Source organism: Coniosporium apollinis (assembly GCF_000281105.1).
Source record: "Coniosporium apollinis CBS 100218 chromosome Unknown supercont1.45, whole genome shotgun sequence".
Lineage (NCBI taxonomy): Eukaryota > Fungi > Ascomycota > Dothideomycetes > Coniosporium > Coniosporium apollinis.
Window position 1 is genome coordinate 217188 of NW_006913307.1, and position 23241 is coordinate 240428.

The following is a 23241-nucleotide window of genomic DNA, read 5'->3' on the forward strand; positions in this document are numbered from 1 at the left end:
TCAGCCATAGCGGGCCCAGCCTGATCTCCATGTCCGACCCTCCCCTCCCTTCCCCTACACACACTCCACCCCCTCCAAACTCCCCAGCGCCCTCCGTCCCTCCGTCTCGAAAACGCCAACCAACCTCTCACACTCCCGTCTCAACCTCTCTTCTCCCCTAGCCGCATTCCAGTAAATCCACTCCTGGACGCTCATCCTCTTCTCCGGGCTGCTGAGACCCTGCCTGACTCTCCTTGCCAGTTCCTCTGCCGACATGTTTTGTAGGTTCTCTTGGTCGAGTTCCGTGAATATCGAGGCGTTTTTAGGGGCTTGCAGCAGCGCTTTGGATGAGGGCGAGAGGAGGAAGACCATTTCCAGCTCCGCGGCTGTCCAGGGCGCGGCGGTGGTCAGGGCGCCGGTGAGGGGGTGGGAGCGCTTTGAGGGCGAGAGGTTGGGTGTTGCCGCCAGAGGGATATGAGGCGGCTGCTTGGCGGCGGAGAGCTGGGCATGCAGCGAAGGTCTCGAAGACGGCGGTAGGTTCTCTGCGTCTGAAGATTGGTGCGGCGATGATGAGGGTATCCGGTCTTTTGGTGGAGGTGTCGCGGCCTTGAGAGGTGTTGATGCGGGTCGTCTCGTTGCGGAGAAGAGGCGGCCTGGGGTTAGAGCTACGCGCGCAGGTGTTGGGGTGTCGGGGTCAGGTGTTGGTTCTGCGAGGGAGGGCGCGTGGACGGGGGTTTCGGCGCCGTGGTGGGAGGGTGGAGGCAGGGGGAAGTCGTCGAGTGTAACGACTGGAGGGGGAGTGGTGGCTGTTGGCTCGGGCTCGGGTTCAGGCTCTGCGATTGCTTGCGGTTCGTCCTCAGGTTCACGCTCCGGAGTTGCCTTCTTAGTGATCTTCCTGCCCTTTTTGGCTTTTGGTGCAGGTTTCGGTGCCGGCGCTTGAGATTCCTCGGGTTCAGTGGCTTCGGATGAACGAGGCTGGATAGACCCTTTTGCCTTCTTAGTAGGCTTTCTGCCGCGCTTTGGTTTGGGCGCCGGCTCTTCGACTGGCGCAGGAGCTGCAGCTAGGATCACAACTGACGAGTCGAGCTTCGCCAGTCCGTCGCTGGTCCTTTTAGTTCCGCGCTTGGGCTTTGATACCGTCTCGATCGTTGCGCGATGCACAGCGTCAATTAGCTCAGACTGCAGCTGGCTTTCGTCTTCTGGCGGCTCCGGTTCGGGCTTCGATACAGCCCTTGTGACCTTGGTCCTAGTGGGTCGTCGCGGAGGGGAGTCTGTCTCCATATGTGAGTTGTCTGCAAGCTGGGTATTCCGCCTTGTTGTTCGTTTCAGAGGCTGTGCGGTGGTTTCCGCGTGCTGCACTTCAGGTTCGTCTATAGGATAATCCAGCACAACCATAGTTTCCGGTGCAGCTTTTTTGCCGCTTGCGGTTCGCTTGCCTTTTGCTGCTGGCTTGGCCTTCGTCTTTCGTCCTTTCGGAGCCACTGATGTTGTAGTGGCGGTGGTTGCTGTCGTCAGAACGCTTTCATCTTCCAGTGGAGGGTCGCCCAGCGACATCAACGATGGTGCTTCAGAGAATGTGGTGAGGTTGGATTGCGTAGACAATCGGGAAGTCCTCGACGCCGAAGACCCGCGCCCCTTTTTGCCCTTTGCTGCTTTCCTGTTTCCGGCATAGCTGTCGATGAGTGTGAAGAAGTAGCAGTCTGGCGATCGTTTCCGATGCTCCTCCCTGTGCTAGGTCAGCGATAGGATGCAAGGAGGCAGAAGCGAGGCACTCACAGCGGATCGTCCTTTGGTTCCCAGCCATCCAGCGAGAGATTGCAGTAGAAGCATGTCACACCGTCATCGTACTCTGGGCTTGGGTCGTAGCACCACCCCGCCTCGACCATCTGAAGTCCCACTCATTAGCAGCCTTCCACAAGCTCATGACTATGGCGCGCTACCTTCTTGACCTTGCACTTCCAGCCCTTCTTAGCCTCGTGCGGCCAGCTGTCCTGAAACGTCGCCTTTCGCGCCTCGACGTACTTGTCCTCCATCGGGTCCCCTTCGACGCGATCTGGGTCGTCGGAGCGGTAGCTGATGCAGACGTTGACCGCCCACGCGCAGTTCGGGGAGTGGTTAAGATGCTCGACCGCCGGCACGTCATCGGGCTCCCAACCGTCGAGCGAGCGCTTGCAGATGAAGCAGGTGACGTTGTCGGGGCTGTTTGTCGCGGGTTTGTAGTAGAAGCCGGCGCGCGCAAGCTGTTTTCGGCACTGTCAGCGTAGTCGCGCATCATGGGATCGTAAACGCGCAGCTCACATCTTCTGGCGCAGGCTTCTCATGTGGCCAGGACACTGTCGATGCGGCCTTCTTCTTCGTGGCCGAGGCGCGTCGCTTTGGTAGATGTTGCGGTTCGTCGAAGGTTGCCAGTCTGCCGGAGACAGTCTGTACACCTTCGGGAGCACCCATGTTGCCCTCCTTGCTCTTGCTTTGGTTGTGTCAAGAATGCGCGAGCAACTGTAGTGTGTGGGAGGACTGAGTGGTGGTTGCTGCTGCCAACTCAAGGGTGTAAACAACTCGGCAGCCTTAGGAAGCTTCCGGCCGCTTAGTCAGCCCCGGGAAACTTAAGGCAGCCAAGCGGCCCTCAACAAGCTCCAGCGCTCTTCCTGCATTCGTTTTGCGCGACTCTCCGCTCTGCGCCCAACTGCTTACTGCACGCCTTGCTTCTGTACTATGAATTGCCTTTTCTTCTTGCGCCGGTAAACGCGCTGCCACTCCCTTTGCAAGCAATGGCTCGATTGAGGCTTGCCGTATGTCGAATTCCCGGCTGCTCCCGCTGCTACCCAAGCTGACAGCCGTAGTCTACCAGAGGCTCCACGCCCGTTCTCTGCGGCCACAGCTTCCTGCTGGGACAGGCAGCCTGGCATTCCCGCCCGCCATTTCTCAGAGGCCGGACCTTTGCCTCCCAATCCGACTCAACAGCGAAAACAGACGCCGAGCGACCAGCCCTCTTCCAGCGCGAAGCCCACGACGCCGCTGTATCTGCTTCCACTCGAACTCCCTCGCCAACCGCTGGCTCTTCCACCAGACCCAAGCCCGCTTCTGGCAAGTCCTCCGAGGAGCCCAGCCCCTCTCTCCCGCCGGGATGGGAGGACGAGGACTGGAATATCACCGCCTTCTCACAACTCCCACACCGCTACTTCGGCGCCAACCAGCACATGAGAATAAATGAAGAGTTCAAGGAGAGCCTGCGGCAGATACTCTGGCAGTTCCGCGCGCCCATCAAGTATGCCTTCGCCTACGGTTCCGGTGTCTTCCCGCAAAGCGATGCTACGGCAACCAGCGCCGCCCTATCGCCACACCCGCACCCTCCCGAAGCTGTACTTAAGTGGCAGAAGGGCGGCGGCAAAATGATCGACTTCATCTTCGGTGTCACCTACACACAGCACTGGCACTCGCTCAATCTTACGCAGCACCGCGACCACTACTCCTTCCTTGGCAGCCTCGGCTCCGGTCTCGTGTCCGCGGTGCAGGACCGCTTCGGCGCGGGCGTCTACTTCAACCCCTACATCACCGTCAACGGCACTTTGATCAAATACGGCGTCGTGAACCTCGACACGCTGTACCGGGACCTCAGCGAGTGGGACACGCTCTACCTGGCCGGGCGGCTCCAAAAGCCCGTCAAGATCCTGCGCGACGAGCCGCGCATCCGGATGGCGAACCAGATCAACCTGATCTCCGCCGTGCGCACCGCGCTACTCATGCTCCCCGAAACTTTCACCGAGAAGCAGCTCTTCAGCGCGATCGCCGGGCTCAGCTACACGGGCGACCCGCGTATGTCCTTCAAATCCGAGGACCCGAAAAAAGTCTCCAACATCGTGAATCACCAGCTCGTGAACTTCCGCCAGCTGTACGACCCATTCATCGAGGACCTGCCGAACGTTAGCCACAACGACCCGCGCGTGCAACGCAGCAAGGACTGGGAAGCCGACACCTCGCTCCAGGACATCAAGATCGCGCAGGACATGGACCCCGTTAAGCGCGGGAACATGGTGCGGCGGCTGCCCAAAGCCTTCCGGCAGAAGCTGTACGCGCTCTACCAGCGCAAGTTCGCGATGCCGCAGCGGGAGTTCGACAAGATCGTCGAGGGGAGCCAGGACGAGGACGCGACGAGCTTCAAGAAGCGGCAGGGCACTGAGTTCGACCGGCGTATTGCCGGGGAGCCGGATCTGCGCGAGATGGTTACCAGGGCGATTAATCAGACGGTCAAATGGCCGAGTACGAGTCAGAGTCTGAAGGGGCTGGTTACGGCGGGGCCGAGCAGGACGGTGAGGTATTTGAGGGAGAAGGCGGAAAAGGGGAGGAAGGGGAAGGCTGAGAAGGACGAGGGTGCGAAGAAGAAGAAAACAGCTGAGGATGGGGCAGACGTGAAGAAGGAGGACTGAGCTGGGACTGGTGTATCAGTAACCCCACCGTTATCGGAGTAACGGTAAAGGACGGATGTTGGAGCTTTGCTACAGCGTCAGCAGCAAATGCTGTATTTCGGTTGAAGAGACGGTTTCAGCGGATGACACGTTCTTCATGCGCTACGGCGCGGTGTTGTTTTAGCACCAGAATTGTATAGACTAAAGGCATGGAACTAGAAGGACTGAGTTTGCTAGGGATAGCCAATCGCCGTATCCAAGGGAGGAGAAAGGACGGAAAGCGCCCAGCGACGTCGTGCAGCTGTTCTGGCACCTATCTTATATCTGAGTACGTTGAACACCACAAACCGCCGTGCTTTTCTGGCTGTCTTATAGACGGTCAGCTCTGAGTGTTTCAGGCGACGCAAAAGCATCAAAGACGGGAGGCATCAGCATGCAGGTGCTTGATGCCGAATTTGACCCCTGCATTCGGACCGAGTGGACCCTGATCCGGCATCGGTGCGAGCCGCTTTGCCGTTGCACGCGCCCACATGCCTCGAGTCCATCTCACCTTGCCTTACGCCGCACTCTTTGAACAAATCCACTTTCACGCTCACTTTGTGCTCGACTACTTTACGGCGCTACCTGTCTACACCCCCATCGTTCACCGGCAACGCAGCAGCTCAGCCTCCATCCTTTACCAACATCGCTGCCTCTGGCTCCACACTGCATACAACCCCGCCCTCGCCCCTCGAGCTCGAAGATCCAAGCGTATCAAACCGAGTGCGATACCACACACACCATAAGCGCACAACGTATTGCAGACTACCCAGCAATCAGGACAAGGCGCGGTCAGGCGAGCGAGTAGCCGAAAATCACGACCATGGCAACCCGATCAGCAACCGCAGGCCTGCTGGCGCGCCAGCTAAAGCAAATGCAAACCGACAAAGACATACCCGGCATAAGCTGCGGGCTGGTCGACAACAACGTCTTCGAGTGGGAGGTGATGCTTATGATCAGCGACGAGTGCAAGTTTTATGGCGGTGGGTAGCTCCTGTTCTGTTCTGTGCGTATTACAGGAACAGAAAACGGAAAAGATAGCAAGGCTGATACGCTGGGTGTTGTTCACAGGTGGATTCTTCCGCGCCCGCCTCAGCTTTCCGCCGGAGTATCCTCTACTGCCGCCGAAAATGAAGTTCGAGACGCCGATATGGCATCCCAACAGTACGTCCCTACATGTCTCCTCTCCCCCCCCCACTCTCTGTCTTCGCTCGCTGCGCTCCTACTAACACATTCCATTAGTCTACCAGAACGGCGAAGTCTGCATCTCGATCCTCCACCCCCCTGAAGAAGACAAATACGGCTACGAGTCGGCCTCGGAGCGGTGGTCGCCGGTCCAGAGCCCGGAGACGATATTGCTGAGTGTTATCAGCATGCTGAGTAGTCCAAACGACGAGAGTCCGGCGAATGTGGAGGCGGCGACGATGTGGAGGAATGACGCGAGGGAGTTTAAGAAACGAGTGAGGAAGTGTGTGAGGGATAGTTTGGAGGCGGAGTAGCGAGGAGCGTGGATAGGACGTGGTGATGGGTTTGAGGGTGACGGTGGAGGAGGATCTTCAAGGGCGGTTGATACTGATATTCGGGTTATGACAGCGTTGAGGTTTGTGTATAGGGAGTATGGGTCATTGCATTGTTATCGGCGTGAGGTTCTGGATATGTCTCCCCTTCTTTGCCAGCTATATAGTATGAACTGGCGCATCGCCAGACTAGCAATGAACAGACGCCACCGCTTGCTGCCTCTGCTCCAGGCCTTCTTACCCTCACTATCGTGTTTCCATTGACTCAGCCCCTCTCGCTGTTCTCACTGTCCATTACCAGAGCATCTTTCTGTTTTTGTCCCACGGTCCCCAGATTACCTAAAAGAATCCGATAAGCGGTTATTGTAGCGCGTGTCCCAAAGCGGCAGTCGCCTCTCTTCCCTAGAATGCCGCAAAATGTCAAATGCACCCTGAGCGCCTGCCCTCTGGGTCAATGGCATCGAGAGCCACGTCCAGCACGACGGACAGTCTTCTGCAACAATGCCACGGGCACTCTGGTGGGTTGGCGATAGACGCTCAAAGCTCGGGTGGTGCGCCGAACGCTCTTTGTGGAATTCACACTCAAGACTTCGGCGCAGAGCCGGTGACATATATGACGTGTCAGGTTGTTCGCGAGTTGGATGGGCCGCTGCTGCTTGTACGTGCAATCTAGATTGCTCCCACATTTTTCTCTTCTAGCTTGGTTTCTAAGCGAGGACTTGAGGTGGACGGGACAGCAGGCGAAGTCTCCTCGAGTAGCAAACAATATCGGCACCGCAGATGATCGAGTGCGAAGTCTCATATAAACCATCTACAGACAAGCAGTCGAAGCAGGCATATCATCGATGGACCTCACAGCGACCACGTGCCTCACCAACACGAGTGATAGATCTTCCTCATAGTGTGTTCAACGCCCCACGCGTGCATGCCAGCACCAGACAACAACGCCAGATACCCAACCCCAGGCGACGGCACACCGCAACACCCCTCACCGCCCCGGCGCGCTTCTACGCCAGCGCGCCCATCGGATCCCACAGCTCCAGCATCTTCGGGCTCTGCTTCAGCACCTCCAGCACCTCATTACCCACAAACGCGGGATCAACAACCGCCTGATAGACGAACTCATCCATCCAATCATCACTCATCACGAAGTACCCTTTCGTACCCGCGCTCTCCGACCACGAGTTCTCGACCCTCCATCGCACGGGCTTGCCATCAACAACATGCACCCCCGTCAACACCATCGCATGCGTCATGGCACTCTCGCCTGTCATGAGCCGTTCCGCCTTGTTCATGCCAAGCCGGACATTGAAGCCGAGCTCGAAGTCGAAGAGCGCCGTATCCATGATGCCCCTGCTCGAGTCGCTGTACTTCCCGACATCGGAGCCGAAGAAGACGGGCAAGCCGCGACGCAGCATGCCGATGACGGCTTTCTTCATAGTCTCCATATCAACATTAACATACGTGATCGGTCGCCCGTTCCATACGTTTCCGAGCCGCGAGACGCTGAGCAGGCGGCCATACTCATTCCGCGGATCGTTGACGAGGCTAAACAGCTTATGCACGTCCGTGCCGCCGAGGGCGCGCACGGTCGTCGCGTCAGAGAGCGAGGACGCAAAGGCGGTAGGCCGCGTATGCACGCTGCGGAAGCGGCCCTCCTTGTCCGTGAACTCCCACGTGAAGGCCTTGGAGGGGCTGGGCGGAGGCCCGAGCATGAGCGTCAGAATGAGGTGGATTTCACGCAACATTTTCTCTTTGGCACCGGCGAGCGATGCTGCAACGCTGGGATGCTTCTTTGAGGCGAGCGCGCGCAGCCGGAGAGCGTATTCCCGCAACTTGGATGTAATAAGGCGGTCCATGGCGGAGGAGTTCATGGCGTTGAAGCTGTCTGGGTAGAGGGATTGAGGCACGAGGCCGTACTTCTGTACCAGGTTGGCGACCATGTCCCACTGGCCCCCGTCGCCCACGGGCGAGGCCAGCAGCGCCTGCAGCAGCCGGCCCGTAAGGGGCTCGTCGACGGTGTCGAGGATGTTCTCGAGGAAGTAGTTGGCCTTCTCGAGCTTGTCCCAGTAGAAGAGGTAGGCCTGGCTCAGCTCGAAGGAGGAGAGCGCGTACTTCTTCATGATGGCGACGCGGAAGACGTTTGTGGAGGCGAAGAGCCAGCATCGTCCCGAGGAGCGCTGGTTCGTGACGGGCGAGCCTTCGAGCGGGATCTTAATGTTGAAGGATTGGATGTCGTGGATTATTGCGGCGCGGGAGGAGAGGACGGAGGCTGCGGGGTTGGTGGAGAGGGCGGCGAGGGCGAGGCGGTTCTGTGGGGAGTATTAGTATATACTTTGACGCAGTATGCGGAGTCTGGTCTACCTTAGGGTCCTCTAGGAGCTCCTTCTCCCACTGCTCGGTCGCTGATATGGACACATCGTGCTTGTATGGAGTGTAGCTCGGCGCTAGGGACGGTAAGTTTCAGTGACAAAGCTGTCAGCCCGAGCCAGGGGAGAGTTACGGGCATCGTCTTCCACCAAGATATAGTCCTTCTCTGCGACGTCTGGGGTCCGCTCAAGCTCAAGAGCCCGAAGCCGCTCGGCGATGTCTTGTTGGTATTCCCGGTAGACCGACTCAGGGACCTTGGAATTGTTGGCGCCCATGTTGCTTGCTGTGGGTGTAGAGGCTGTGGACGGCGGAGTTTGCTCTTTAGTCTTCTAGATTGACAGACAGAAGGAGGAAGGAGTTGGAAGAGGTTTAACGACTGAGATGGATGGAGAGACGGATGCGGCACATGTCCCACATGCGGGAAGCATTGACCCTTTTTGCGATAAGGGAGCTTTATCGGGGGGCTCGCGCCAGACGCGCCTCGAGGTCTCGTGACTTTACCTGTCCACTTTCCTGTACAACTGCCTCTGTCAACTTGAATTCTCCCGCTATCGAAGGTAGGTCGACAGTTGTTTAGAGACGCTGTTCATTCAAGAGCCAATCTTCCTTGAGGCCATCCCACACGATAGGAACGCACATCGACCTCCGCAGACCAGAGCATCTGGGCCCTGAGCAAGCTCCTACACTCGGGCTCCTGCATTCGTCAACCACGGCGGGACCTGCTCCTGCCACAGATGATCGTCAATGCTGCGTCCTGGCCCCTGGCCTTCCAAGCTTGCTGGCGAAATAGCGAGGAGGTAAATTTAGGACGGCCCAAGCTCCCCTGCCGCAGCCCACAGGCACCTCTTGCATCTCCGCCAATGACGGACCGGCTTTCTCGCGAACGGACTCCCGTTCGGGCTGTGCAAGCATTCTCATCCTCCTCCCCTCAGGAGGCTGAGGGGGGAAGCCCCCCCAGGGCGCCTGCCAGCGCAAGGTCAAAGGGCCTTTAGCTGTCTCATCTAGCGGGACGGTTGCCTTAGCAAGGTGGGATTGAGTGAAACTTCCGTCTTCTCCCAGCTCGAGCAGCTGGATTTCTTCATATTCCTTCGTCTCCATCGCTTCCAAGCCGTTGTACTCATCGCGACCGCATCGTCAATCGTGCTCTTGCGCGTTTTTCCCGAGTCACTCACCTAAACACACAATATCACACGATGGAGCGCGTCAGAGACCCTAACAACCCATGGCTCAAGCGCGTCTTGGTTCCCTTCTGGTTTATAAGAGGACTGGTTGAAGTGTTTTTCATCGGCGGCACAATATACCTCATGGCTGCCCGCGGTAATACAAGAAGCTCGCAAGGGTATGTCTGCGTCCCCAGTGATGTTTCGCTCAGCAACTGTTCGACTAATCGCTTTGCGTTACACGTAGCTCCTACCTTGTAACTCTTCTATTCAATCTTACCTTGGCCGCGTTAGACATCGCATCCATAGTGCTCTATAGCCGACACAGTTTAAAGCCGAAGACTTTCCTCACCTTCAACGTCATCGGCTGCGCGATCTGGCTCATCGTCTTCGCGATGACGATACCCTATGCCATGCACGGGGACTACCTTAGCATCACCATAGCCTTCGTAATATTGTGCGTCTCCTCCACCTCCGCAATCAGCCCCGCCCCCTCCCCAACCAACCAAGCTAACCAACCCGGCCATCCCAGGCTTATATGGCTCGGCCCCCTCATCTATGCCTCCGTGATCTACCACCGCACCCGCAAGGCCCCAACGCGCGGGCAATACGCCCCCACAGCCAACGCCGCAGAACTCTACGCCGGCACGCCCTATGCGCCCGTTGAGCTCTCATCCACCGCTTCGCAGCAGAATCCGTACCAGCAAAGCCCGTATCAGATCTCCCCGCAAGAATATTACTCCCATAATGCCGCACCGCCGCCACCACAACCGACGTTACCGCAGTCGACAGCATACATGCAAACGACGTCGCCTCAATCGACTGAATATATACTTCCACCGCCGCATCCGAGCCAGAGTCCTGCGCCGTATGTCATGCCGGCAAGACACCCGTCTGCACAGCAGGGGCCGTACGTGATGCCAGCGCCGTATCCGCATAAGAGTGGTATTGGAGAGGCGGAGGTGATGGAGATGCCGGCTACAAGATGAGGACGGAAGAACATGAAAAGGCAATAGGAGAGCCGCCGGATTGGGCGTGACGGCATCTCAGGTCCTGGTTGAATCTGAGTGGGGGCATGACGCGATATAGTGCACAAGGGGCATAAGAGGTTGGTTGTATTATGGAAGAGGCTAAGTGCAGTAGGGAAGGGGCTTTGTGTACGAGAATGAAATGTCTTGCGGCTCTGAAAGCCGGACAGCTTGGAAGATACAGATGATGTATGAGGATAAGGGACACGCACCTAGAAGGCCTTAGTATGGCAGAAGATATTGATACTATGTCTGTGCGTCCTGCAGCTGCTTTGCATTGTTTCCCCTCTCTGCAAGTGTGGACCGTGTCGCGGCGGCAGAAGCTGCATGACGAGAGCTTATATTTCTCAATATGCATAGAAGGGGACCTCGATTTCCGTTAGCTCCTACTGCATATCAAGATCCTCAAGTCTCAACGAAATAATGTCTCGATATAGCCAGAGCTTTACACCTAAGGCGTGAGGCAGCTCAACTCTCCTGCGGATCACGTGTCGGTGACGGCATCTCGGTGAGCAGGCTTCCCGTTCGAAAATCAAGACACGCCCAGGGACTCCCGTTGTACCAGCGTGTTATCAACAGTAACAGCCGCTCAACAACTCGAAGGCCATTTTCTTTTTCGTCGCCGCTGTGCCCGCTGCTCTTTCCCCAGAGCATGATCTTTCGCGCGCGCGACATCAACCCTGGCGTCCTCATATCCTCCAGTAATCTCCGATGCAGGCGCCTCTAATCCATCCGACCCAGTCGCACAGCCACTGTATACAAACTCCGCCCCAGACGACGGCTTCTTCGGCTTTCTCGCACACATCTGCGCTCAAGCGCGTACCTCCTTCTCCGGATTGATCCACACACCTCCCCTTCCTTCTTTCGAAGCCTGTTGGCAGCACGCGATGGCCTCGACGACGTCCGCGCAATATCAGATCCCCAGCACGCGCATCATTTCTCCCTCACCTACGCCTTCCGAGAGCAGCGGCAGAGACAGTTATTTTGGCCCCACCACACGTTCCAAAACCCGCGCGAACCAACGGGTCAATTCGCCGCAGCCTATTTCTGAAGATGCGGACTCCTCAGGCTCTGAGCTGGAGCGGCGCGCTCGATCACGAAGCAGAGAGTCTGTGCTCGAGAGCAGGAAGAGACGGATGAGCGGTCTGACCGCGGTCAACCCAAAATCGGGCATCCCATCTGCTGCAGCTTCACGCCGAAAAGGCGAAGCTCCCGCTGCAAATGGGTCAGTAGTAGCGAACGGTCACCTCTCGCCCTCTGCCGCGAACCGGAATTACTGGCGCGAAATAAGCCGAAGTCCAAGTCCTCTGGGACTGATCCCTATTCACCAGCGCTGGCGGTCATTCGTAAGTCCATCCTTTGCTCGCGCTCATCATGTTCACAAGACAGAGACCTAACATTTCCTCTCAGATCCACCGCCACGAAATCCCTCGTAAAGTCCTCCACGTCTCTATTGGCTTCCTAGCCATGTACCTCTACGCCTCAGGCACGCGGCAGTCCCGCGTGCACCCCTTCCTCCTCAGCCTCCTGATACCCATAGCCGCAACAGACGTGATAAGACACCGCTACCCGGCGTTCAACCGCTTCTACATCACCTGTCTCGGCGCGTTGATGCGCGAGTCCGAGGTCGACGGCTGGAACGGCGTGATATGGTACCTCCTCGGCACGTGGATTGTGATGCGGTTCTTCCCGAAGGATATTGCCGTGGTGTCGATAATGCTGCTCAGCTGGTGCGATACCGCTGCCAGCACATTTGGGAGGCTCTGGGGCCGGTATACGTGGCGCGTCAGGAAGGGGAAGAGCGCGGCGGGAACCATCGCTGCGCTGGTCTGCGGCGTGCTTACCGCTGGGCTGTTTTGGGGTTATGTGGCGCCGACGTGGCGTACTGCTCTGGGTGTCGACACGGAGCAGCACAGGTTCGCTTTTTGGGGGGTGCTGAGGCTGCCCGAGCAGGCGCGGGATCTGCTGGGGTGGAGTGAGAGCCAGGCGACTCTTACGGGCAATGTGGCTCTGGGGGTCATGAGCTTGTGGGCGGGCTTGGTGGCTGCTGCGAGTGAGGCCGTGGATCTATTTGGCTGGGATGACAATCTTACTATTCCGGTGCTTTGTTCCGCGGGCCTATGGGGCTTTCTTAAGATCTTTGGGTAGATATCACATAGAGCATGGGATATACAGCTGGGGGGTTTCTCCGCTTTGGTTGTTTGCCTTTCGCGCAAAATTCAATATTGCTTCCGTCACTTCCAAAGCTTCCGTACACTAGATGATGGAAACATTGAAAACGTTTACGGCCACGAGGCCATGCCAGACCTGTAATACCGATCGCCAGCGGTATTATGCCGCTCATCCTTTACCCTCAAATCACCAGCCTCTACTTCTAGATACTCTGCTCAGCGTGTTGACTTGGAAACCGATGAAGCATTATCCGCCGAGATATTGCCGCAGAGAGCGGGCGAGTTCCGCTGCACTCACGTGCCGATAAGATAAAGATTTTCTGGTTTGACTTCTTCCAGCAACAGAGATCTTTGCGCCTGAAGCGATTTTAAGACGAAGCTATGGCGGCAGAGGATGTAAAGCAAGGCGCGAAAGCACAAGCACCAGGTGCATCAAGAGCATGGGAAGCACTCACACCTGGTCTGTCAGAATGGATACTGGACGCAGTCTCGAGCATGGGATTCGCCCGGATGACGCCGGTTCAAGCGTCCGCCATACCTCTGTTCATGGGCCATAAAGATGTTGTGGTTGGTAAAGAATCAGCTCCTGTCGTGGCAAGAAGAGACGGTAGCTGACAAGCGAATTCAGAGGCTGTAACTGGCTCGGGCAAGACTTTGGCCTTTCTTGTACCTGTCGTAGAAAGATTACTGCGGATTTCGGAGCCTATCAAGAAGAACCATGTTGGGGCTATCATTATCTCGCCCACCAGGTAAGCTATGCACTCCTGGAATTCTAGACCAGCTTGTCTGACTTGAAGAACAGAGAATTAGCAACTCAGATCCACTCTGTCCTGCTCTCCCTCTTAGCCTTCCATGGCCCCTCCGCCCCGTTCCTCAATACACAGAATACAGATTTGGACCCTGATATGGATGTTGACGGCGAACATCCTCCACCTCCTGCCTTTCCTGCGTCGACCCTCAAAGTTATACCTCAGCTCCTTTTAGGCGGCACAACTACAACGGCACAGGACCTCTCGAACTTCTTAAGGACCTCGCCAAACCTGCTGATAGCTACCCCTGGCCGTCTCCTCGAGCTGCTGTCTTCCCCACACGTCCATTGCCCCCAGTCGTCGTTCGAGGTTCTTGTGATGGACGAAGCCGACAGGCTCCTAGACTTGGGGTTCAAAGGTACTGTTCTGCCATCAACAATGTCTGGTGTGGGAAAGGGTTAATGGAACTGCTTAGACGACCTCCAGAAGATCCTCCAACGCCTTCCCAAGCAGCGACGTACAGGCCTGTTTTCAGCCAGCGTTTCCGAGGCAGTTGACCAGCTCGTGCGCGTGGGTCTAAGAAACCCAGTTAGGATCGCAGTAAAGGTCAAAAGCGCCAACGGAGCACTAGACAAGAGGACACCAGCCAGTCTACAAATGTCCTACCTACTCACTCCACCTTCCCACAAGCTTCCCGCCTTAAGAGCACTCCTCACATCCCTAACTCCAACGCCACAAAAAACAATCATATACATCTCCACCTGCGCAGCCGTCGACTACTTCCAAAACCTCCTCGCTGTCCTTTTACCCGGCTTCACCATCGTACCCCTACACGGGAAGTACCCGCCTAACGTCCGCCAAAAGAACTTCGCCCGCTTCACCACCTCCGTCGCCCCAACCGTCCTCCTCACAACCGACGTAGCAGCCCGCGGCCTCGACATCCCCTCCGTCGACCTCGTTGTGCAGCTCGACCCGCCCTCGGACCCGAAAGCCTTCCTGCACCGCTGCGGACGCGCCGCGCGTGCCGGGCGGAAGGGGTTGGCCGTTACCTTTCTGACGCCCGGGAGAGAGGAGGACTACATCGAGTTCCTGCGCGTGAGGCAGACGCCTATTACGCCGCTTTCTGCGCCTGCGATCGTGGTCAGTGATGAAGAGGCCGCGGCGACGACGGAGCGGATCAGGGAGGTGGTGCGCGCGGATCGCGCAACACATGATAAGGCGCAGAAGGCGTTCGTGAGCTGGGTCCAGGCGTACTCGAAACATGCGGCTGGGTCTATCTTTCGCGTGCAGGATCTGGAGTGGGGGGAGTTGGGCAGAGCGTGGGGGCTACTGCGGTTGCCGAAGATGCCGGAGGCGAGACGGTGGGAGGGCGATAGGACATTAGGCGTTGTGGTAGATTGGGAAAATTTTGCGTACAAGGACAAAACGAGGGAGAAGCATAGGAAGGCGGAGATGGAGGCGAGGAGGGCAGGTGTGGGGGAGGGACGGGGGAAGGAGGGGATGGGTATTGAGGGGGAAAGGAGGGTGAAGAAGGAGAGGGCGTGGAGCTTGAAGAAGGACGCTAAGTCGGTGAGGGAGCAGAGGAGGGAGAAGAAGCTGACAAGGAGGGAGAAGGAGAAGCTGGAGAAGATGGGACCCGAGGAGCGGGAAGAGAGAGAAAAGCTTCAGAGGATGATTGAGGAGGTTAGGAAGAGGGGCGTGGAAGAGGAGTTCGAGGGTTTCGGGGATTGAGGTCCTGCTACGTTCATAGAGCACCTGGAGATCTGTACACAGGCTGTTCGGAAAACGAGGCTTGAGTTGCGAGGCTTGAGTGTTACAGCTAGTCCGCAAGTGCCCTAATTAAGCATATGGCTCGCCCTTACTCCGATCTGGTTTGCCATCCTGCATCCGCTGGCGTTGGTAATTCTGTAGCTTCTCATCGAACTTTACACCAAGCGTCGTCTGCATCTCCACGACCGCATCTCCAGTTGGTACAGGAAAATACTGCAATGTCACATTGCCGGCATCGTCCGAGTCAACAATGCGACATAGCATCACCGTATCATCCTCCTTCGAGTGCTCTCCCAAGGCCGTGAAGTACTCTCGGTTCAACTCTACTTCATCTGGTGCACGCTGCAGCCACTTTGCGCAGTCCTCTAACGTTTTCCCTATGAATGGAAACTTGAAGTCTGTCGAGATCGGTGCACGAGTGCCTTCGCTCAATTCGTTGTCGCTTCTTTTCTTTGGCGCATCCTCGTAGTCATCGGTCGCTAGATACAGCTCCCATGCGGCCTCGAAGTCGCCTTTCCAGGCTCTGGTAAGGCTGTCATTGATATACTGAGTTCGCATTAGTGATGAACGGAAAACGTGTGAGCAGACCTTACATCGACATTCACACCTTGCGCGATCACGAAAAGAGCATACGGTGGTTGAGGGCCCGACATAGTGTGCTGCTTGCGCGGTGAGTCTTAGGCGAATTCTCGCAGCAGATACGTGCAGATATCGTTTAATACGAGCGTCGGTGATGGCGGTGCTAGATAGACTGCGCCTCAGCCTCGATTTTTTGATCGATGTCTATCGGGGTGGTATGCCATTTGCGGATGAGGCTGTCGCTCTAATAATGGATGTTCTGCCGACTAACCGTGCCGCTCCACCAACACGTCCGCTGCGGACGTGTTGGTGGAGCGGCACGGCTACGAAGCCACAACGCGGGAAATCCAGCCCCGCCCCACCCGACCGCAAAGCCCATCTGCCTGGTCTGTGCTTAGGCATATGTGACTAGCCCAGAAATTCTGCTTTAGCGCAGGAAGAGGCTCTTTTGATCGTCCCCAGTCTCGCATCCAGTGAGGAGAAGCGACTCTTGTATCTAACTCGCTCCAAGATGACGATATTGATTTCGGTGATAGGTAGTACAAGAGAGACTGTTTGCAGTATTCGGGCCATCAGCCCATCATCAGCACCATTGATACTCAGCTCAGCCTAGCCAAAGGCCAACCGCAAGTTGCGCCACGTCAGGCAGTAAGAGATATGATCCTTCTGCAGCGTTTTACTAGTCTGCAGCTGTTGGAGTTCGTGTCCAAGAGCTTGTATTGGCTACAACATAGAGTAGGATGAATCAACGTTTATACCAGTACAGAAAAAGCTGCTGCGGTAGCTCTCGGACGTGGGAGGACCCTGCACTATAGCTGGCTACTGAGTATCTCATGAACCATTCTGCCTTCTTGCCTTCCTGCTACGCTAGTCGCATCCTACGGTAAGGGACCAGCAACGTTAGCTTTGATGTATTCTTAGCATCTGGGTTAATCAGAGGCTCTACGAATATGTTGGATTGGATCGAGACTGCACTTATAAAAGGCTAGATATGTCTCTTGTCATGACCTTCTAACTCTCAGCTCTCTATCATTCTTGTCTTACCATTATATCTTTTCGTACCCCTGATGAGGTTGTGGTTCTCTTTGTCCTCTTATTCAGTCCTCATCTTCGAAGTTTATCTATAATCATACATGTCATTCACCGTCAATATGCGGAGCATCCTCACTGCTGCCATTCTCTTACGTGCATCCGTATGTCTTGCCGCCGACACGGACACTGGCAACTACTACGGCCCTGGACGTGCCGACCGCATGCTCCCTCGGGCTGCGCCACAGGACTTTGGCACCTTCAAGGTTAACTGCAGAGGTTCCGAAGGTGCCTGCAACAATGCTTGCTACTACATCAGGTGCGAAGCTCCTAATGATCCGGACGCGAATAAGATCACCTACATTGGCCCCAATGGCAACAACGGCGAAGCCGACCGCAACCGATATGAGTCCGGTTGCCAGGCCCAACAGGGCGGCAGTGTCTGTGGCAACTTCCCTTTCAGCCAGAAGTTCATCGACGATCAGTCTAAAGCCACCAGCTATACATGCGACGAGTGGCCTCCGGCCGCCTCCCAGCAGGAAACTTTCGATAAGAAAGCGCACAAGAACAGCCTGCGCTGCATGCCTGGAGGCGAAAACTCGTCTCTGGGCGCCAAAATTGGCAACTTCATCAACAACCGGGGCACTTTCCCGGGAAGGCCAGGTGGCGTCATGGCCCGAGGGGATTATTTCCGAGTCGATCCGGATGTCACAAACGCTGATCAGAGCAAGGTTAAATTCTGCCTTGGCCAGGGCACCACCAACTGTGGCAGCGACGGCTTTCAATTCGAGATGACTGCCAAGAAAACACAGAACGGCAAGATCAGCTCCCCCTACGACCCTAAGGGCACCGACAATCACTATGCGCTTCAGAATACAGTCTACAAGGACATCTTTCAGTGCAGTGTCGAGCTTACTCGTGACGGCGACAATGATTTCAAGAACGTCAAGCTCTTCGATTGGGAGAACAAGGAAGTTACGCAGACTACGTCGTGCTCTATTCCCGGAAACACAGGCACCTGCGATCTCCAGGGTCTTCCCAACGACCTCCAACTTGAGAAGCAAGGCAATTTCGGCACGAAACTGGGCTTCACGTACGCGCCCGGGAGCCAAAACACTAACGTCAATTACTATAAGTGGGATTCGGAGACCACGGGAGACGGCAGAGGGCCTGCTACCGACGATGGGTCGCCGCTCCGTTTCTGCAAAGTCACGACATCAGGCAACGAGCAATCCATCGAGTGTTGGTTCCCGTGCTACCAAAATGTTGATGGTAAATGAGACAATGGATGAGATAATGTGTTTTATGTTGAAGAATCAACTAGCCTTTTTGTTTCCCTTAGCGTCTATCCGCACACGATCTCTCCTTTTGCAGGCTTAAGGCCTGCATGCTTGTCATGTAGTCTGCCTTCCGTTTTCGTCGTATCATGGTCACGTTCCTTTTGTCTTAATAGCGCAAGATATTAGCTATACTCTAAGAATCAAGCTATACCCTAGGCTCCTCCATCTCTAGGTGTGAAATTCGCTGGGGACCACGGTCGTTGATGCTTCCAAGCTTTTGCAATCCAGGGACAGCAGTCCCCAACGAGGCCCATTGCTGCCATTTAGAGCCTCGACGAGTAGCCAAACCCTACAGGAAGCGCGGTCCTTGACTCCGGCGTTCAGTATAGCTTGCGATCGCCGCCCGGAGCTCGAAATACGTACGAGCCTTACAAACATTCGATTGCCAGTGAGCTATTGTGACGCCTGCGAACACCGGAGCGAGGTTCGGGGAGCAACGATGCTTCCAAGGTTGTACGACCGCCAATGAGCTTCACCAGTTCGTGACCCGGGATGAGGCTCGAACTCCCCAGTCTCGGTATCAGATTTCATACGGAAGTTACAGTCGCTCGCTGCAGCGCCCGAGACAAGGGTTCTCATCAAGGCGCCGATAAGCATGGACGTGAAGCCGAGCGACCGGTTGAATTTCAACAAGGACTTCGTGGGTAGGCTTCACAAGATCAAGGTCGGCGTTGCGGCGGCAGGGAACAATGTTGAGACCGATCGGGAGAGGGAGCCGACGGAGAAGAGAAACAACAATTCAAGAGGATTTTCGATCGAGGCTGCGGTGGTGAGGATCATGAAGCAACGCGAAGAAACCAGCCACCAGCAGCTGGTGACGGAGACACTGAACCAGCTTGCTACGCAGTCCAAGCCCGACATCAACGTGATCAAGAGAATGCGAAACCTGGCGAGGACGGTGGTGCGTAATTCCTAGAGTTGCAACGCTTAGTTGTCACGAGGCTTAAGAAGACCCGCTAGACTTGCTATTATACTCACGACCGTCTGCTATCCTAGCGGCATCTCGGACATCATTTCCGCTCGACCGCTGAATCGACCGCTCGTTAGTGAAGGACTGGACTGATGGCCCAAGATAGCTACTCTAGGCATCTCTAAACCTTCCAACTTGGATTTCTAGAGCTAGTTCGACAACCATGACGAGCCGATTATCCGTGAATGCAAGACTATCATTACCATCTTAGCTTCAGGCCGACTTCCATCCAAGCTTCCAAGACCTTGTCGGCCACAGGATTGCCGAAACCTGGGTCTTTCCGCGCGGCGTCGACAGTATGCATGGCCCATCTTCGAAAAGTGCAGTCCTTTCGCACCTCATTACTCGTCAGCGCCGAATACCATATTTGACCTGCTTTCTCCCAAGAGTATCCCCCCAGCTTCTTGGCTAAGAGACAGAACGCCTTGTTCGGAATCCCTGAGTTGATGTGTACCCCATATCTGTCCTCACTGGCGGTGTATTTTTCCGACCACTGAGCTCTCTGTGGATCTTTGGCGAAGCCTCGGAAGTTGAGATTGTCGCTGTCAAACTCGTAGGCGGTGCCTGGGTTGACGAATGACCTCAATGCGAATCCCTTTCTCTCTGGAATCAGACAATCCTCGCCGATGAGCCAGTCCGCCTCCTCGACCGTCTGCTTCTTTTGCCATTGCTCTGCCATGATCCCAAACACGTCCGATAGATGCTCATCGAGGGCTCCCGGCTCCTCTGTCGCTTGCAGCTGAGCATGGGTTTGTGTGATGCCGTGCATCATTTCGTGGACGACAACTTCAAGACTGCCAACAAAGCCTCCAAACATGCCGGCCCATGTATTCAAGGGCGCTCCTTGGTTCCAAGGGTCATTGTCCCATCCATTGCCGAAGACAGGGACATGTTGCATGTTTGCTCTGCTGATGGACCAAGTTGCATTAGGGAAGAAGAACCCGAAGTTGACGATTCCTATAAGTGGTCCGCCTCTGCCATCGATAGAATTGCGACCAAAGACTTCGTGAAGAAAGTTGAAAGCAATTCTAAGATTGTCGTAGCAGAGGTTGACACTTGGGTCTCCTTGGATGTTAAGGGGTGGGTTGCCCTCGGACCGTGCCAGCACTCCTGGGAGATCTTCCTCCCGAGATGCGAACTGCATATCATAGATCACTCGATTGGGCCGTATGTATTGAGCATTTACTTGTGATTCGATTTTGATACTGTCGCCCTAATAGATCTCAGGTCAGCTCGCGTCGCCTAGAGGTTGGAATCGAGTTAGTGGAGCTATCTATACCTCAAAGGACGGTGGGACTACCGCCATCTGGGAGTATCCCACAACATTCTGATCTTTGCTGTCCGCACTGCTTGCAGCAAGCCCAACAAGAATCTCCAATGGGATGTACAAACAAGGTGAGTCTGATATCTGGCGCTCTTGCAGTTGTACTTGCCGTTGCGACTCTCCAGAGCTAGGTTGAGCTTCACCTCGCGCTTCTTCTGTCATTGTTGCGAAGGTCCACACTCAACTGATAGCGAGGGCAGAGGCAAAGCAAAGTGCTCAATTGTTTTCAACAGCTCTGACCTTGTTCGGGAACTCAAATCTATAGAACCTCCCATCCTACTATTCATGAACAAGCTGCGGGAAATCAATATTCAGATACAGGACTCCGAATGGTCGTGGAGGAGCGCCTTATGGTCCAGACCCGACTGGGCGAAGAGATTAAGGCGAGATAGTGGAGCTCGCATAGGCGCTGTCCACCAGATCACCGTAACGTGCGGTAAGGCGGCCTCCAAATACTGGGTGGCTAGTCACCAGGTCAAGTACCTCCCCAAAGATCCGAAAAGAGAGGGCTGTGATAGATCCGAGGTGCTGGTAGGATTTCCGATCGACGACAGTAGAGAAATGGCCAACGAAGCAGCACGCCAGCTCGTCTATGCATTTCTTCCAGTTGGTGACTTTGGCTTCAAGGTGAGTCAGCTGGCTTTGAACAGTTTCCACCGTAGCATGTTCTCACGTGGATTGTAGTTCATGATCCAAGCGGACTTCCTGCTTGTTGCCAACCGAGAAAACCTTGACAGCTGTTCCTGGAATGACGCTCTCGTAGAGGCAATTCCCTATTCTTTCCTTAGAGCGATCCAAGAGTTCAACGAAGGGAACCATCGCTACGATTGGCTAAAGTATCTTCCCGATATTTACGAGCAATTTCGCGCATGTAGAGGAAACCATGCGAGCTCACCATCTTGCTTGGCACGACGGCGGTAAAAGATCGTAGAGGCAGACCAGCTAAGGATCATGTAGCTCTTCGACCCTGCTAGAAGAGAATGGCTTACTAGCGATTCTTTGCTAGTGGCGCTATAAGCTGGTTCTTCGCCGTTTTATCGCCAGCTTAATGCTAGGAGGAGGATGATGCCCGGTAATAGAAGGAAATAGCCCGAGTGCTTTCGGAGGAGGAGGCGGGAAACCGCTGGCTAGGCATAAGGCACTTCTTATCGCAGGGCTCTTTCAGCACGCTGTTTGGTTGCAGGCACGCCACTCTCACATAGAAGCGCTAAGCTGGGTTGCGGTAGGGAGAAAGGGAGCTGTAGTAAGCAGAGTTCTCAGAACTATGGCGATCTGTAGGGTGGCAGACCAGGATCTTTCCACACACATACCTACCCCGCAGCGGCTGAGACGCAGGCGACGTTGACCAACATCACGAAAAATCTTCACAGAAAACGTAGTTTGAAAGTGAGCTGAGCGGGCCAAGAGCGGGCTGACAGCCAGCTGATAGCGCGCTTTCAGCTCAAGTCCTAGAGGGTTTTTCTAACAAGATACGCCTTCCCGCCGGCAGGTAGCTTATATTCGCCTATTCTAGAAGATAAGAGATAATTTCTGTTCAGCTAGTATAAATAGTTGCCTCTATTCTTATCGAGAATAAAATAGAATGATAGAATTTATTAGACTTGCTAAGATTATATGTTACTCAGTTTATTAAATTTGTATAAAATAATAATACTGTAATTTATCTACCTAAAGCAGTTAAATTTAGCTATTTAAAGACTTGCTTTTTCTTTAGTTAAGAGTAGCTTATAATAATAGATGTATCTGTCATGGTTTAGCTATATATAGTAGCTTGGAATTCGATCTACTAGTCGAATATTGTGTCTCTTGAGTCTGTTGGCATATTGGCTAAACTAAGCGAGCCAGAACCATCATAGTATCGCGCACTAATATAGTAGCTATACTGGAAATTTTTATTAACAGGCTTATTTCCTCTAAGGCACGCAACCCTAAGGGCTGTAGCGCAGGCGCCGAAACTAGAGCATGGTGTTTACAGCTAAATTCGCCATTCGCTCGAGGTTCTCTATGAAACGATCATTCTTGTAAAGTTGTAGCGACAGCCTTGGTGAGAGGGACGACGGTTTGTGCAGGCCCTAATTCTAAGGTGACGCGCCCATCCTTAGGCGGGCCAATCATCAACAGTTCCGCATATTTTGATAAGGCTGAACCCCGCCAAAACCAAAGGCCATGTCGTCTATGACAGATCACCGTTGAATCCCCAAGGGCAGCGATTATGCACCAGCACTCCTCGCATACCACTCTATCGTGAAGCGGTAACAGCAGCAGCGTATGCAAGGAACCTGACAATGGGCTGCGACGTGTGTAAAGAATTCACGAGCGACAGGTTGGAGATCGAATCTTCTAGGCTTAACTCTTCGGCAGAAGCGGGCGGGTGTCCTTGCTGCCGCTTGTTGTATGATGCAGTAGGCGCTCTTGGTTACGATAGAGACACAGTCTCAACCTTGATATATTGGACAGGCGAAGAGGGCAATATAGAGATCAGGTTCAAGGACTCGGTCCCTGCAGGTTATGGGATGCATCCTGTAGCATGTTATGATATGTACACTGTAGCAGGTACAGTCTCTCCAACTCGCACGACTGCTTTCTTAGAGCTTATAACCTCGATTGCCGTAGTTCCTTACCACGATAAGAGTATAATCCGCTAATTTTCAGAAGCTAAGCCGTCACCGTGGAAAGATATTCCTATTCGAACGAGGATCTCCGGAGATACCGGGTCTGAAGCGGCCTTCAAGTGGGTCCTGGATCAGATGTCGACATGCCTGGCTTTCCATACCTCCGGGACATGCCAATATAAGGGACTACCACCGCTGCCA

At 55.0% G+C, this 23241-nt stretch overlaps 12 protein-coding genes across 12 annotated transcripts; 8 read left to right on the forward strand and 4 right to left on the reverse strand.

Annotated features, from left to right (window-relative positions):
• Positions 1-54: 54 nt before the first annotated feature.
• On the reverse strand, positions 55-2427 carry W97_07833 (uncharacterized protein; the record flags this gene model as incomplete). Its single annotated transcript, XM_007785702.1, has 4 exons — positions 55-1705; positions 1756-1865; positions 1920-2219; positions 2278-2427. The coding sequence occupies 4 exons, from the start codon at positions 2425-2427 to the stop codon at positions 55-57; spliced, it is 2211 nt and encodes a 736-aa protein (XP_007783892.1).
• Positions 2428-2747: 320 nt separating this feature from the next.
• On the forward strand, positions 2748-4403 carry W97_07834 (uncharacterized protein; the record flags this gene model as incomplete). Its single annotated transcript, XM_007785703.1, has 2 exons — positions 2748-2768; positions 2820-4403. The coding sequence occupies 2 exons, from the start codon at positions 2748-2750 to the stop codon at positions 4401-4403; spliced, it is 1605 nt and encodes a 534-aa protein (XP_007783893.1).
• An 841-nt stretch (positions 4404-5244) lies between these two features.
• W97_07835 (ubiquitin-conjugating enzyme E2 15) lies at positions 5245-5920 on the forward strand (the record flags this gene model as incomplete). The annotated part of the gene is made up of 3 exons (XM_007785704.1): positions 5245-5404; positions 5493-5585; positions 5664-5920. The coding sequence occupies 3 exons, from the start codon at positions 5245-5247 to the stop codon at positions 5918-5920; spliced, it is 510 nt and encodes a 169-aa protein (XP_007783894.1).
• Positions 5921-6945: 1025 nt separating this feature from the next.
• Positions 6946-8583, reverse strand: W97_07836 (bleomycin hydrolase; the record flags this gene model as incomplete). The annotated part of the gene is made up of 3 exons (XM_007785705.1): positions 6946-8250; positions 8303-8385; positions 8442-8583. The coding sequence occupies 3 exons, from the start codon at positions 8581-8583 to the stop codon at positions 6946-6948; spliced, it is 1530 nt and encodes a 509-aa protein (XP_007783895.1).
• Positions 8584-9501: 918 nt separating this feature from the next.
• W97_07837 (uncharacterized protein) lies at positions 9502-10457 on the forward strand (the record flags this gene model as incomplete). The annotated part of the gene is made up of 2 exons (XM_007785706.1): positions 9502-9647; positions 9716-10457. 2 exons carry the CDS (start codon positions 9502-9504, stop codon positions 10455-10457), a joined length of 888 nt encoding a protein of 295 aa, XP_007783896.1.
• A 926-nt stretch (positions 10458-11383) lies between these two features.
• Positions 11384-12644, forward strand: W97_07838 (uncharacterized protein; the record flags this gene model as incomplete). Its single annotated transcript, XM_007785707.1, has 2 exons — positions 11384-11842; positions 11907-12644. 2 exons carry the CDS (start codon positions 11384-11386, stop codon positions 12642-12644), a joined length of 1197 nt encoding a protein of 398 aa, XP_007783897.1.
• Positions 12645-13048: 404 nt separating this feature from the next.
• W97_07839 (uncharacterized protein) lies at positions 13049-15147 on the forward strand (the record flags this gene model as incomplete). Its single annotated transcript, XM_007785708.1, has 4 exons — positions 13049-13238; positions 13296-13416; positions 13470-13834; positions 13892-15147. The coding sequence occupies 4 exons, from the start codon at positions 13049-13051 to the stop codon at positions 15145-15147; spliced, it is 1932 nt and encodes a 643-aa protein (XP_007783898.1).
• A 108-nt stretch (positions 15148-15255) lies between these two features.
• W97_07840 (uncharacterized protein) lies at positions 15256-15839 on the reverse strand (the record flags this gene model as incomplete). Its single annotated transcript, XM_007785709.1, has 2 exons — positions 15256-15732; positions 15780-15839. 2 exons carry the CDS (start codon positions 15837-15839, stop codon positions 15256-15258), a joined length of 537 nt encoding a protein of 178 aa, XP_007783899.1.
• A 1059-nt stretch (positions 15840-16898) lies between these two features.
• W97_07841 (uncharacterized protein) lies at positions 16899-18074 on the forward strand (the record flags this gene model as incomplete). Its single annotated transcript, XM_007785710.1, has 1 exon — positions 16899-18074. One exon carries the CDS (start codon positions 16899-16901, stop codon positions 18072-18074), a length of 1176 nt encoding a protein of 391 aa, XP_007783900.1.
• Positions 18075-18729: 655 nt separating this feature from the next.
• W97_07842 (uncharacterized protein) lies at positions 18730-19050 on the forward strand (the record flags this gene model as incomplete). The annotated part of the gene is made up of 1 exon (XM_007785711.1): positions 18730-19050. The coding sequence occupies one exon, from the start codon at positions 18730-18732 to the stop codon at positions 19048-19050; it is 321 nt and encodes a 106-aa protein (XP_007783901.1).
• Positions 19051-19303: 253 nt separating this feature from the next.
• On the reverse strand, positions 19304-20317 carry W97_07843 (uncharacterized protein; the record flags this gene model as incomplete). The annotated part of the gene is made up of 1 exon (XM_007785712.1): positions 19304-20317. A coding segment is annotated over one exon (1014 nt), but the record flags the coding sequence as incomplete, so codon positions are not given.
• Positions 20318-20713: 396 nt separating this feature from the next.
• W97_07844 (uncharacterized protein) lies at positions 20714-21349 on the forward strand (the record flags this gene model as incomplete). The annotated part of the gene is made up of 2 exons (XM_007785713.1): positions 20714-21055; positions 21113-21349. The coding sequence occupies 2 exons, from the start codon at positions 20714-20716 to the stop codon at positions 21347-21349; spliced, it is 579 nt and encodes a 192-aa protein (XP_007783903.1).
• Between the last annotated feature and the right edge of the window lie 1892 nt (positions 21350-23241).